Source organism: Pleurodeles waltl, chromosome 1_1 (assembly GCF_031143425.1).
Source record: "Pleurodeles waltl isolate 20211129_DDA chromosome 1_1, aPleWal1.hap1.20221129, whole genome shotgun sequence".
In the NCBI taxonomy this organism is placed as follows: Eukaryota; Metazoa; Chordata; class Amphibia; order Caudata; family Salamandridae; genus Pleurodeles; species Pleurodeles waltl.
The window spans coordinates 269,030,922-269,045,671 of record NC_090436.1 but is presented as its reverse complement, the minus strand read 5'-3'; the positions used below and the strand labels follow the sequence as shown (position 1 = coordinate 269,045,671).

General features: G+C 41.1%; 1 protein-coding gene across 1 annotated transcript in view; it reads right to left on the bottom strand.

Annotated features, from left to right (window-relative positions):
• PARP8 (poly(ADP-ribose) polymerase family member 8) overlaps positions 1-14,750 on the bottom strand; it is a 636,820-nt gene that overhangs the window by 69,914 nt on the left and 552,156 nt on the right. The window contains exon 25 of the mRNA XM_069221607.1: positions 7,762-7,846. Within this exon, the coding sequence (XP_069077708.1) occupies positions 7,762-7,846 (85 nt within the window). The remainder of the gene's footprint in view (positions 1-7,761; positions 7,847-14,750) is intronic.

Here is a 14,750-nt window from a genome sequence, read left to right as displayed (position 1 = left end):
TCGGCCTGACCTTTTGTGCTACAGCATTGACTGCTTGCGAGGACCACCAACACAAAACTCCAACAATGCCTACCCTGGCTCTCTGCACTACGTCAACAGCCTCCTGCAACACTCTCTCTGCTTTTTGCGGTCCCCTTCAGCGTAAATGGGACCCGTGGCACAGACTTGAGAAGGTAATTTTCAAGGGCCTATCCTCGGACCTGCGCTTAATAGCGGTCAGCCTGAAAGCATTCTCCAACAAATTGATATTTGAGAAAAGGAAATAGATAAGAAAGACAAAAATGTTACAAACATATAGCAGAATCAACAGAAACAGCTGAAAGTGGATGAAACAAAGGACAGAGTAGGATCTCAATGCTCTAATGTATCTAGAGTAAACTGCTACTGTAACATACCAGTAAATGTTATTTTTAAATTTACTGCCCTTCTTCACAAAATCGAGGAGAACGTATATACGCCAATATGTACAGCACTGTTAACCTCAATGAGGACAGTGCAAATTAATAATCATGCATGCAACAGGTATTTGGGATACTGGTGATCTGTGTACAGGTAGAGCAAAATTTACTTTAAACTCTCAAGAAGAGGGACAGGAATTTCTCATGGTCGTTCTAGTTATTTGAGAAAATGAACACATTACAATTGGTTAATTCTTCAGAAATAGCTATTCCTGCGATCTTGAACATTTGAATTGTCGCCACTCTTCTAGAAATGACATTGGTTAAGAGCAATATGTGCATTTAACAATACCAGAGTGCAAACCAATGTCATGTGAATTGCAAGGAAATGCCTTTTATGCACGATGACCCTCAAAATGTAGACTGATGCTGCTGGTTTTTTTACTATAAAGGTGCAGTGAGGCCTGCTCAACAGACCTTAGTGCCAGTGCCCTGACCCTGAAAAGGTATATGTCTGATTGGCTCATCCACAATTCGCATACGTTAACTTAATTATAAGTCCCTAGTATATGGGCCAAGGGGTACTCAGGGCCTGTAAGTTAAAGTTTCCCTCATGGTCTGCAGCACTTATTGTACCACCACAAGTGTGACAAAGCAAAGCAAGACTCCCAGGCTGCATTAGTGGCTGGCAAGGCAGTTCTCAATTTGCCAACTCAACTTTGCAATAATGACAAAGTCCAGAACCTCCTTTTTAACATATATATAAGTCACCCATAAAGGCAGGCCGATTGAGCACTAAGGCAGTGTGCTATATATTAAAAAGTGGAATTGTTGTTTTTAGTGTGGAAAGGCTAGTATCCCTATTGGTGAGTAAAGGGTCACATGCTGACAACTCAGCTGTGTTAACTCCTGAATGTGACTTCTAATGTTGGTACTTCAACATATTATGAGAATTGTTGCATTAAACTTGACTTGATGCCCAAATCAAATTTACTGTAACATTTAAGAGTTTTCTAGTGACTGTTTCCGGTTGCTGCCCACAAGTCAGCCTTTAGGCCTCCTGGGGGCAGTTGTGAACAACTCTCAGGAAGGAATACATGGGACTTGCTGTTAGAGGAGGTATTACCTCTCTCTGGCATGAAGACCAAAAAAGGGTGTGAGCCCAAAAGGTGTGTTTCAAAGGGAAATACACCCTTAAAGGAAAAATGGTGGACACACTTGAGAAGGGCTGGTTTTTGTTCTGGTAGACAGGTTGGAGTTGGGGATAGAGAGAGGGAAACAGTTGCCAAACCAGATTTCCTGTGGATGGGTAGCCCTTATGCAACTACGCCACTGGGGTGGGCTACCAAGCTCCACACACACATCCACAAAAGGTGAAGAAGCCTGCTGTGAGCTGACAGCCACTATGCTTGACCATTGCTGAGCAACGAAGTGCAACCTCAGAGACCAAGTCCCAGTTAAAGGAAACAAGTTGAGAATGAACTTCAAAAGACATCAAACCCTGTGACCAAGGTTGCCTCACCTTTTTCGTGGACCAACCGTATCTCCAGAAAGACCCCTGTCACCAATGAGCATCCTGTATTCCTTGTGTCAAGACTTCTCCATTGATGTCTATGGCGGTTCACACGTAGGGCCTGTAACTGGAGTGGAGTCTGCTTTGACTGCAAGGTAAATATTGTCCCATGTCTTACTGGCCCTGGCACCCTACTGGAGTTGGTCATCCTAACTGGGCTGGAGTAACCACACACAATTTTACAAAGTTTTCTAAGTTTTTCAAATAGCTGCTTACCATGGTAAATCCCAATGCTTGTTTGCAATTTGAATAAAAAGCATTGATTTATGATTTGCATTAAAATTTATATTTCTGGAACCCTACAGTGGGTTTAGCTCATTTTTCTTAATCAACTGTTTTGGTACTTCTAAATACTTAGCACTGCTCATTTGACAAAGCCTGACCGCTCAAAGACATTATTACCCAGGGCTGAGCTAAGGTTTTGCAAATGAGCTTGACTGGACTCAAGAAGACGGATCTGTGAGTTTATTACACAGTGAGCTAGCACAATCCATCATAAAATAAACTGCTTTCCTTGCATTGTTGAAAACAGCTGTGCCAAACAACTCACGTTCCAAATTGTAGAGCAGAAGTACTATCAAGTTTATTTGTTAAGGATTACAGAAAATATGTCATCCAAATGATACAAAGATGTAGAACAGATGGACCTAAAGTAAACACTGAGATCATAAACTTTAAATATGGTCAGGTATCAATATATAGGAAAACGTACACAACTGTTGGCATCATTTTGTGAAGGAGAGACCATTACGTTATGTCATCATACAGTGCAAAATTAATAACAGGTCAGGTTGGACGGAATGTAATGGCACTTGTCTGACATTCAAGGAGAGGTTACCAAATAATTTAAAAGCTTCATATCTATTATTTCTGAAACCAAAGTTCTTGAAAATATAAGATCTAGTGCATTAGAGCTAGTTTCAGAGATTAGATTCTTAATGCCGCTTGGCACAGATTCATACTTTTTCACGCAAAACTGCACTAAAGTAGTTTTGCGTGAAAAAGTTTACTGCCGGCTAGCGCCATTGCAATCCGCCGACCGGGCGTCTTATTTATGGAATGGCACAATCCAGCGCAAAGGGTGGGTTAACATCAAGGAAAAGGATGTAAGCCGGGTAGTGGTGCGGTATGGGAGAAGGGGGTTTTGCACAGAAAAAGGACGTTAGACTGGTTAGATTAAAAAAAGATGACTCTAACCAGCCTAGCGTCATTTCTTGATGCAAGACCATCCATACCACATGATTCCTGTCTTACAAAAGGCAGGAGTCATGCCCACCACCCCAATGGCCAGGACAGGGGCAAGGGCCCCCTGGGCATTGCCACTGCACCCAGTGCCATGAAGGGGGTCCCATTTTAGGGCCCCTAATGGCACTTAAAATATGAAAAAAATACTCACCTATACTTACCCTACTTACCTGGGATGGGGTTCCGCCATCCTCCGGTGTCCCTCTGGCGTGGGTGTCCCTGGGGCCTGGGGAGGGCACCTGTGGACTTATTTCATGGTGTTCCACCATGGAAATGTGCCCACAGGTCCCCTAACGCCTGCCCTGACCCATGCGTTAAATAGTGGTGCTAAGCGAGCTTAGCGTCATTATTTAGGCCCGCCTCCCTCCCGTGCACCATTTTGCACAGGAGGAAAAATAAGGTTCTAGGGCCTTGGAGTCATTTTTTTGGACGGGAACGACTACCTTGCATCTCATTGACGGAAAATGGGTTCACGCATTCAAAAAATGATATATATCTCCAATATTTTGACGTTAGGCTAGTCTGGCGTCAAAATATAAACAAGGAGTTAAGTTTGCACTGAATTAGCGTAAAAAAAAAAAAATGACACTAATTCAGTGCAGAGTATAAATCTGGGACGAAGTGTACATTATAACCCAGCCCTAAAAGAGTGAGGATCTCTATAGGATTGCAATCCTTTTTGACAAAGAGGAGAATTATTGCTTACTACTAGTTTAGGGTGGTATATATATGTATTTAGGATTTCTCCTCCTTTTGCTAAGTATTAATTCACTAACGTTGTAGACAAAATGATGTCCACCATGTAGTAAATTGTTGTATCTGCTCTTGAGTTGACATACTAACAGGAATAGCTTATATGTTTTTTTAATATTCCATTAGGACAATATTTTCTTTGAAGCATTTGGAGTGCTGAAAGCGAATGAATACTCAGAAGTGGTGAAATTTTGCACAAGGTAAAATAGCACTTGCTGAGAACAAAAACATATTTGCAACTTGTTTTAATGATAAAATGTGTGGAGTTATACTAATCAACTAATAAATGTTTTTGTTTAAACAATAGCATTCGTTTTCAAACTATTAAAAAATTACATTTGTTCAGCATTGATTACTGATATATATTCTGAATGTGTAAAAAGTAAATTTTGTACGTCAAGTTACAAAATTTATTTTTTTCAGTGTGCACAACAATTAATAAAAACATAAAGTATAGAATATGTATTTAATGTACATATACATAAATCAGTGATCACAAATTATAATCTGAAAGTAGTTAAATACTGTCAAAATTGTTTCTTTTAAATACTTCACAAATGAGAACTCTAAATGAAGAAGAAGAACATCTGTTAGATAAGGAGGAAGCGATGGCTATCGCTTGGTTATCAAAACATTCAGCAGCTTGTTCCTAAAGAGAAACACAATTTATTATTTTACGAGGTTGGTATAGATATTGTGTATGTTATATGGTTATGATATGCTCACAGTGCCCACAACAGGGACCTTCACTGTACAAAAAGTGTGATTTGAGGGTATTCTCACTTTCTGAGATTGGTGTACAATCAACCACAAAGGTTCTAAAACGTAGAGACAATTAAAAAATTCATTCAGACTTAGAAGTTATTCATCAGTGCACAGATATGCCAGAATTGGAATACTTTAGCCCATCAGGCTAACGGATTTCTGCCAAATTTTTAGATGACTGTTGGCCTCAGGGAGATGAACCACTATCATGGTTCTAATAGTAGATAATACTGGTCACTAAAGTCCCATTCCCTTGTTACAGTCCTTTGCCTTAAGCCTCTAATGTTGTAGCAGGCCTTTAACATATCCTGTTCACTGTATTCAGCAGAGTACTGTGCCAAGCACTGAGGATGATTTAGCATACCCAAAGTTCCAGACAAGTACTGTTTTATAGTACCCCTGGATTACTCACACTGACAAAGCTTTCAAGTGACCAATTTAGCTGACAAGTTATTCTTCCCAGATGGAATCATTAAGAATTTGAGATGCCATATTTTGTTGAATATTTTGCATTAAAATAAAGGGAACCAACAGTGAGGAGGATGTAAATGCTCTCAAGTGCCAGTCCCCAGTAACAGTAAGAGGGTGGAAACTTCATGATAATAATGGTATTAACCAATCAGTTGCAATTTCACTGTGAGTCAGAGGTATGTGGTACCCTTTGTCAGGTACCGCAACACCTGAAAATGAAGAAACCTCTCTAAAAACGACTTTTTCATAGTTGGTCCCCAAAACAAAACCCCTAGACTCCAAGATTAAATAGATTAACATATTCACAGTAAACCTGGAACAGGAAATAAGTTTTGCATGATTCCCATCCTTTGGTTGCTTGACCCTGCTTGAGTACTGCAGTAGTACCTATGGAAGGGCAAAAAACAACATTGTAAGCCGCTATTTGACTGGCCAGAAAGTGATTTTAGAAAAAGGAAGTCCAGAGCCTAAAGAAATAAACAGGAACTAACTTCATGAATACCATTTGTCAGTGTTCTTTCACAGAGGCACCTGGAAAAAATATTATGTAGACCCATCATGGCATCTAAATAAACTGGAGACAACCAACCATCTACAAGTAAAAGCACTAGACATTTGTCAGTACCATCACAGGAGGATGATATAACTGTGGTGCCTACAACATCCACAGCACCACCATCCACTAGGCCTGTTGAGGAGTCAGTTGTGTAGATTTTGTTTACCCTTCCACCAGGCCCAATGAACATTAATACCCATAAATGTATATACACATTGTGCAATCAGATGCTTCACTGCAGCCATCATGGGTACAACTATATGGGTACTTCTGGAATGTGAAGGCACCTAAGATCACTGCACTCCAATTAAATTGTCTTATTTGAGTTGGCAAAAGATCACCCAGGAACTGAAAAACAAGTTGAACGAGCACCTGCTGATGTACTGAAGTGTCAACAGGAAGACAAAGACTGAAATATGCAGTATTTCACTACATAATTTGTAAGTAGGTATTGTGAGTGGAACTAACATAGCCCCATTACTCTATGTTATCTCTATGAGGATTTCAATTTGCTTATAATGGACTGCAACCGAAAACATTTGAAGGAATTTGATTAGTGAAACTTTGGCCTCTTAACTACATTAAATTACTTGAGATAACTGCTGGCTATCAATTGAACTATTATCTTTAACTTTAAAACAAAGATAACGAGAATGTCCATATACTGAGGCCCATATTGATGGGCTTTGTGGCATATGGCGTTGAGAACTTATATATATTCTGAATGTGTCAAAAGTAAACTTACAGGACAATATTTAAAAAAATACCTCACATTCTTGTCCTTTCTCCTGCGCCAGGGCAAAATGAACTGCCTAGAACCCATGCAGGCACCCTTGCACCATGGGGCAAGGGTGCCTCTGTTGCATGCAGGATTGTTGTGTGCAGGAAAGGGCACCATCCTGCACAAAAACAACCCTGGGAGGCTTTCTCATCTTTCTGTGTGCTACAGAATGAGGCACCCATACAGGGAAGAAAGTCGAGAAATAAACATATTTCTCCTCGGTACGTCTTCCTTGGTGAGCTGTATCTTTTTGACACATTCCCAGGTTTACAAGTACTCGTAAATCAGGGAATGCGCCAACATTCATGGATGCTGCATGGGAACACCCACGGTAGTGCCTCTCTGGTGCACAGTAATAGAACACAGCAATTTGAACTGCGTTACATAACTCAAGATTTCTTAAGCCATGCAGGGCCACGCAAGGTGGCCTTGCGTGGCTTCATAAATCTTACTTAAAGCTTGTGTTGCTCTTGCAAACCAGATCATAAATGTGGCCCTGAAAGAGCGAAATCAGCCTTGTTTATATCTAAACAATATATGGGTTTCATTTATTTGCCCTCTAGAAGCTATTCATGACTATGTAATATCTGTATGGACATGTGCTAGGTAGCAGTAGCAATTATTCATTTCAGTACTATGTGATCCCTGAGTAGATGACCATTGTTTGCTTTTAAGGTACTGCAAACATTTTTGTGACTGGATTATTTGTGAGGACATCTGTTGGCTGCTGCCTGTTACTTTATTATATTGTAATGTGCGTCGGCACACCAGTGGTATTACCAATGATATTATTAGGAAGGTCAGCAGTGATGTCATAAGAAGTACACTGGTGGTGGCACTGCTATCAAGAATGTCAGTGGCTTTCAAGTTTTAGTTTATTACCATACCATCACTTGAAATGTTTTTTTATTTCACAGAAGTTTGAAGGTTATTTGATTACATGAATTTCTGAAAAAAATCATAATGCTTGTTAACTAAAGTGTTTTCAATGGCTGCTGTACATACAATATGAAGTAATTCACACACTCTTCAAGATAATTTGAATTTCACCATTATGACCTCTGCAGGTGAGTCAATCATCAGAAGTTGAGTTGTAGGTGAGAGTGCAGATATCAGTAAAACAAGCAGACTATATTGTGCAAAACAAAGGATACATTTGGAGTGAATGAGAATCAATGAATTTAAAAAAATAGATATCTGGGTTTGAACCTGCACTTACACAAAGAAGAATCTTGTACAGACATGATCAGTGTTAGGAACCACCCATATGTCTCCATGTTTGTGCAGATCAGGTGAGGTTATCACTGCAGAGAAAGAAGATGATACATATATATTTCTAACAATTCACCACTACATCATAACTCTTTTCTAAAAAGCCTTGAACATTTTCATCTAAGAAATACAGACCACATTACAAATAAACACTAAGGTGGTCATTATAAGCTCGGCAGGTTTCGGCGCTTGTGCTCAACAAAAGACCGCCAGCGTGCAGAACACCCCGTTGGCCACATAATGAACATTCAGCTGGGTTGGCGGGCGGAAACAGTGTTTCCGCCAGCCAGCCCATCTGAATGCAAGGCCTGAACATTGACGATGGCTCCATTTGCCGCCGCCGATGTAGCAGTGCGGCGGGTGCAGCAGCACCCGTCGCACAATTCACTGCCTTCACTGAATCGGGCACTGAAATGCATGCCAGGGCTGCGCATGGGGGCCCCTGCACTGCCCATGCCAAGGGGGCCCGAGGCACCCATTACACCAGCCTTTCTCTGGCAGGGTAAACCGCCAGGGAAAGGCTGGTGGAACCTGAAACATTATCAGGCGGGCAGCATGCCTTGTCAGATATGTAACTCTGCTATCTCCAGGCTGCCTGGTGACGGAAGCCTGGCGGTGTCGGAGTTACATAAGAGGCGGTTCTGCCACGTTTATTATATGGCAGTCTGGACCGCCATGTCGGTAGCGGTAATTACTGCCACCGCCGGCATGGCGGCCCAGACTGCCATGTTTGTAATGAGGGCCTAAATCTGAGCCAACAAAAAGCAAAAGTAAAATATATCGAATATAAACCCGATATTTAGCCATAACAAAGCATTTTCACAAACATTTAATCACAGAAAGGACTACAGAACATTTTGGAGACGTTTGACTGAATATTGCAGTTGATGTTAGTTCAAGAAAAACAGCTATTTCTAAGTATGTGTCAAATGTGGTATCAATGGGTAGTATATTCAGATAGACTATGTCTGCATAATGAAAGAGAATGTGACAACAGACAGGTAGGGCAATCTAAAATAAACCTAGTACATTAGTGATGCTAATGTAAAAATATTTGAGCAGAAGCATTCTATAAATGATAGATAATCTATGACTGAATGTCATGAGGAAGGAGCTCTAAAAGGAAGGTCCTGGACTTTCCTTTTAGAAATCATTGATTTTACATGTGAGAGGCTAATGGTTTCTATTGAACGGTACTATACAGTCCAGAAAGCCCTCATTTGCTACTTGAACATACAGAACTGGGAATGTGCCATGCTTGCGATAAAGAGTCAGATGCTAGCTTAATTTATTTTACATGAATTATAAAGGTTGTTTGCCACCCAGCCACATAACAGCCTTTGTTTTCAATTGTTTTAGCAGGCTTTGACAAGTGAGGTCACATGTCCTGTTAAGTTAGAATTTTTTCAGCAACATTTTGTATATTGCAAATCCTATTATTCATATCTGAGAACCTGTGGTTTGATTTAGTTGTTTGTGAAGTGAATGGGAAAGTCTAAGTAGGTTCAGAGTGTTGAATGTTTTAATTCGTGTCACTTGAAAGATTCCACCTGGAACAACCCTTCCTGGTGAGGAGGCAAAGTTAAAGGTTAAGATTCAGTGTATGCGTTCTCGGCGTATGTAGCTAAAAACTCACTCCTACTCCTCAATTTTCAGTCTTATTTTCAAGGTTATCACAGAAGGTTTTAGTTGGGAGAACCAACTATCCACCAACACAGGATATTGTGCATTCTCTTTTGCTCTACTCCTTAAACCCAGCCCTGAGATACCTCCATAAAAAAGCTGTTGTCCAGAGATTTTCATTTTGATTTGTGTTTTTGTATTATTAAAAAAGTAAGTTAGCTTGGGTAGACATTGCTGATCCTGGCCAAATTCTTTTGGACAACAGTTTTGAAAATGGTGGAAGTGTTGCAGGAATGATGTAATATTTCAGGGACCATGAGACCTAAATAGTAAATTTTGGTGTAAAAACATAGGTTTTGGGGGTCAAGTAGTCTTACAGAGACAGAAAATAACTCTTCCGAGCAACTCTTCAACCATTTTCCAAAATGGTGGCTATAATGGAGGAACAAGAGATAAAATTAGAAGAGAAACAAATTATTTTTTTAATCCTTTTACGTATACACCAAACAATGGTTTGGATCTGAATATGAAAACAATAATGTTTACCACTCCTGTTTTAGACAAATTTTCACAGTTCACTTTATTTATTTGTTTCTGCAATCACATGGTACATTTGCAGAATGTTGAACATTTGAGAAAAGCTTATCGATGGACATCTTTTTATAGCATAGGTTTTGCTAGTATGTGTACGTGTAAGTTCTGTGGGTAAAGGCTTTAGAAATTTCATAGGATTTAGCACCCCATCAATATCTTCCCAATCAAATTCACATGGATCTTTCTCTACATATGCATGATCCAAAGCATTTACACATCTTCTCATCAAGTAGAATGCTCTTTTAATGTGTCCACACACAGAATATGACATTGGTGGATGGTCACTTAGCATGGCTGATCTCTTGAACTCACTTTACAGAAGATCATCAAATGTGTGCCAGTCAGTACTCATTTTCCACTCATTTTCTACTCAAGCACAAGGTATTTTTCTATGTCGTTAAAGTCACATTCTTTTTCTGTCTCAGCGAATCCTCTTAGAAACTTCACAGGTTCAGCAGTGAAACCTCCAAGCTTTGTTCCAATTTTATGTGCCCTGATAAGAACACTGGGCATCTCTGCATTAAGGCCCAGGTTTATACTTTTTGACGCAAAACTGCGCTAACGCATGTGGGTTGGGTTAGGGTTGGCAAATGGGGTCATAATCCATGGCTATATGCCATAACCCTGATCCGCTACAAAAGATAAAAGGAGTAAGTTGTTGTTAAGGCTTGCAACAGGTTTGTCATGTAGCATGGCAATTGATATTTTGAGTTGGTTGTGACTCATATGTGTTTGTGGTATTATGTAAGCTCCTGGCCTTGTGCAAGGTGTTCTCACCACTGTGTTGTTGGACATGACAATCTTGAGTTTGGCTCAAGGACCTGGGACATATGATTTGGAATCTTAACTGATGGTCAGTATATATGTACCATGTGTTGTGTACTGCACCTTTGTATCAGTGTGCTATCACTAGAGGGGACATGACACATCCTGACACCACAATGGGGTCAGATTTAGTGGCAACATGGTAGCACTACAGAGCCTGGACATCCCATCCATGTTGACATGTCTCATTACAGATGATGTGCGACACTTAGGCCTATTGAAGTGAGTAAGTGACAATGCACAACACGTCTCCAACAGCTGCAGCACTGTCCTGCAACATTTTGACTATGCAACAATGCCCCATGTGTGACATGTTACTAGGCAAACCTTTGTTGTCCCCTGCACCAGTGGCTAATATGTAGCCATGCACCTACACTACTAATCTTGCACCAGGGTGCTTGGCTAGCTGCCTTGTGGAGGTGGATGTATCTGTGCAGGAAGGGACACCACCCTATACATACGATGTTTTGGTGGATAATTGTCTCTTTCTGTGTGTGCAGCAGTATGCACCATGCTTTGGTGGCACATTCATATGAGTTCAAAGCACAGTCTTCTTCCTTATTGCAACCTGCAAACGGCACTCCTGGGGTGGTGTTTGATGTTGGCACTGCCTCAGGTATTAGGTGACACCTAATCTGAGTCAGCATCATCCTGCTATGTATTTGTGGTGAGTGACCTGCAGCAACACTCATTGCACTCCCCTTCCACACTACATACTGCATGGAAGGGTGGCCGATTTACAATGTGCCGTCAAGTCACAAAAGAGTGGTCATCTGACAAGTTGTATATACAGTGCAGGCCATGACAATGGCACTAGGGGCTTTTACATAGGTCCCTTGGTGATCCTGAGTGGCAGCTAATGTTTGTGGCAGCCATCCGGTGTTCATGGGTGTGTATCCCATTGTTTCAGGATGATCAACATTTCTACCAGTGTCTCTCCTATCTTCCAACACATGATTCAGCATTTATACTGTCAACACATGCACAGTGTAGGCTATGAGATGAAGCTCAGCTACTTAGAAAATGTGTCCCTTGGCCCAGTGCATGTGCATGTGAGGTCAGTGATGTCCTGTATTCTCCTACAGGGTCCCACTATGGCATCCATGATCTGTACTGTTTAACAGTGACTCTTCACCATGGGCCATTTATTGTTTATGGTACTGACATGATGGTGTTGTGGGTCAGTAAGGGGCGCGTGTGAGGTGGCACTACAGTAGGTGTAGTGCCACTTATCACAAATCTGGCACATGGTATGTGATGGGCATTGATTTTGTATTCCTATGTGTGTGACCCAATGCATCAGGCAGATGTCTATGCACACTACAGGTAAGTCTGGTATATGTTGTTGAGATGTAGTTCGTATTAGCAGCAGTTGACTGGGATTTGATGTTTGTTCTGGCAGTGACTTGCACGGCATGATTTGAGGGATCTGTGCCTATATGAGACTTATGTAACATGAGCATGGTGTATGCCATTGACATGGCTGTGCTATTCTTTGTTTGGTGTACTATGTGTGAAGTGTACGTAGAAAGCAGCATGTGGGAACTTGTAGTGGTCTGTGTAGTTCTTCTGTTAGCAAAGGGTACATGTTTGAACCTGTCCTTCACGTGTGTGCCTGCAAAGTTGTGGGTGTGTTACGTACATGTGGATGTATGTGTTTGTGGTGTGCACTGATTGTGCTGTATTGCAGCATGGTGCATATGTGTTGTTACCTGCACATCTGTGTTACCCTGGCCATATGTTTATGTAGTGGTGTATGTCATGTGTGTCCTACAGGGTTGATGTGTTGTGTGTATATTGCTAGGTTTGTTGACTTACCCACAAGTAGGCCATTTCCATATTGTGCATCCTGGAAGTGTCATGGACACTCCCAGGATACTTGGCCAAAATGTTTCTGAATAGTCTCTGGCTGGTAGTCCACTATGCCCTGCACATTAATGGAATGTGTGTGCTTGCGATTCCAGTACAAGTGCTCTGTTGCTGCAGGTGGAACGATCCGGATATGGGTGCAGTCAATTGCACCAAGCACATGCGGGAAGCCATGCATATAGTAGAACCCCTGTTGTGTCTCCTGCTGTTTTTGCTGGGTGTTGAGGAAGCTGATGTGGTGGGGTGTCAGGTAGATTATAGCGTCTGACACCTTTGGCAGGAACACAGAGAATGATGGTTGTGAGACACCAGCAACCAGGGCACCCGTTGTTTGGAATGAGCCACTTGCCAGCATGTGCAGAACAGCTAGCAGCTTTGTCACAGGTGGTATGTTTTGTGGGGTCTGCAGGCTGGCTGTGGTTAGTGGCTCAATGTGGTGCAGATGGTTCAGTCTGTAGGTCCTTATGGTGTCCTGGTCCCTGAGGCCAAGGAGAGTTGTCCTGTTTCTAAAGACCCTCTCCTGCCTTCTGCGTTGCCTTTGTGGGCCACGTTGTGGTCGTGGTGATTGCTGTAGTTGTTGCTGTCCTCTGCATCGTCTCGCAAGCTGGATCAGTAGCACCTCCACCTTCTCCTGCTGGTTGATAATGTTGCTTATTTGTGTTTTCCTTAAGTAGTGATGAGTTTGCCTCATTTTAATGCCTGATCTGACCCAGGCATAAAAATTTGATGCAAATCGGAGTTAACGTCATTTTTTGGGTCCGCCTACCACCCATGCGTCATTTTTGCCAGGGTGGATAAATATGGCGCTAGGGGCTTAAAGTTATTTTTTGGACAGGAACGCCTACCTTGCATCTCACTGATGCAAGGAGGTTTCACTCATCCAAAACATGACGTTAACTCCAATATTTTGATGCTAGACATATTTTGCCTAGCGTTAAAATATAAATATGGCGTTAAGTTTGCGTTGAATTAGCATTAAAAAAATGATGCTAATTCAGCCGAGTATAAATATGCCCCTGAGTTTCTTGTACAGAATATGAAGTAGGATCTCGCCAGTTCCATAACGTATACAGAACTCTGAAAATCCTTGGCCTATGAACATTGCAACAAATCTAAGTAGCACAATAATAACATCTGTGTCATTTGACAGTACAGTGACTAGATTGGAACCATTTCGAACATCCCACTCAATATGTGGCACAAAACGAAGGTCAGCTTCCTCCATATTGCTGTTAAGTTCTTGAAAAATATGGCCCGTACCTTTTGAATGTATCTCTGCATGCACCAACTCCTCATTGGCAATTATTCCACTTGCAATAATTGAAAATTCCGTGTTCACTGAAGCATCAGCAATGTTTTGGCGATTTAACATCTCCAAGTTCATCTTGTTCGATGTTGATGACCAGAATTTGTCAAGTTGCACAGGTATAGGCGTCAAATTTTTGATGCTCTCACATTCTTTGACAGATAGTTCAAGATAACTGTCAAAGACAATGTGCAGTTCTTGCCAGGTGCACATTGACTTTGCTATCTATAGAAAGGTCTGAAATACCTCTCCGAAGTTCTGCATGGATGAAATCTTGACCATTTGCAATTGTGACATACAGTTGTAAAAAAAAAGAAGTTTTCAATGAGGACACCTTTTTTAATTGAAATTCTTAAGGTGAAAGGTTTTTCGAACTCTTGTACGAGTTTGTGCTATTGGTTTGGTCACAGCAGCTCCATCAAATAATGCGTTTGTTGGAAGAAGATCATGCAACAGAATGTCTTTTCTTTTGATATATCCTTCTCTGTAGGTGCTTGCAAAAGTTGTTTTGTGTAACCTTTTTTGTAGAGGCTGGTTGGCCGAAACTCTTACTATGGCAATTAAAGCTTGAAAGTTTAGCTTTAGTGATTATGTCAAACAGCAAACAGGGGTTTCTCTTTTAATACAAATGTCTCCTGCTTCAATTCTATGTGTAGTTTCAATTCATGTTATCTAGTAGACGTGTCTTTACATCATTATCCACATATTGTTTGGTCACA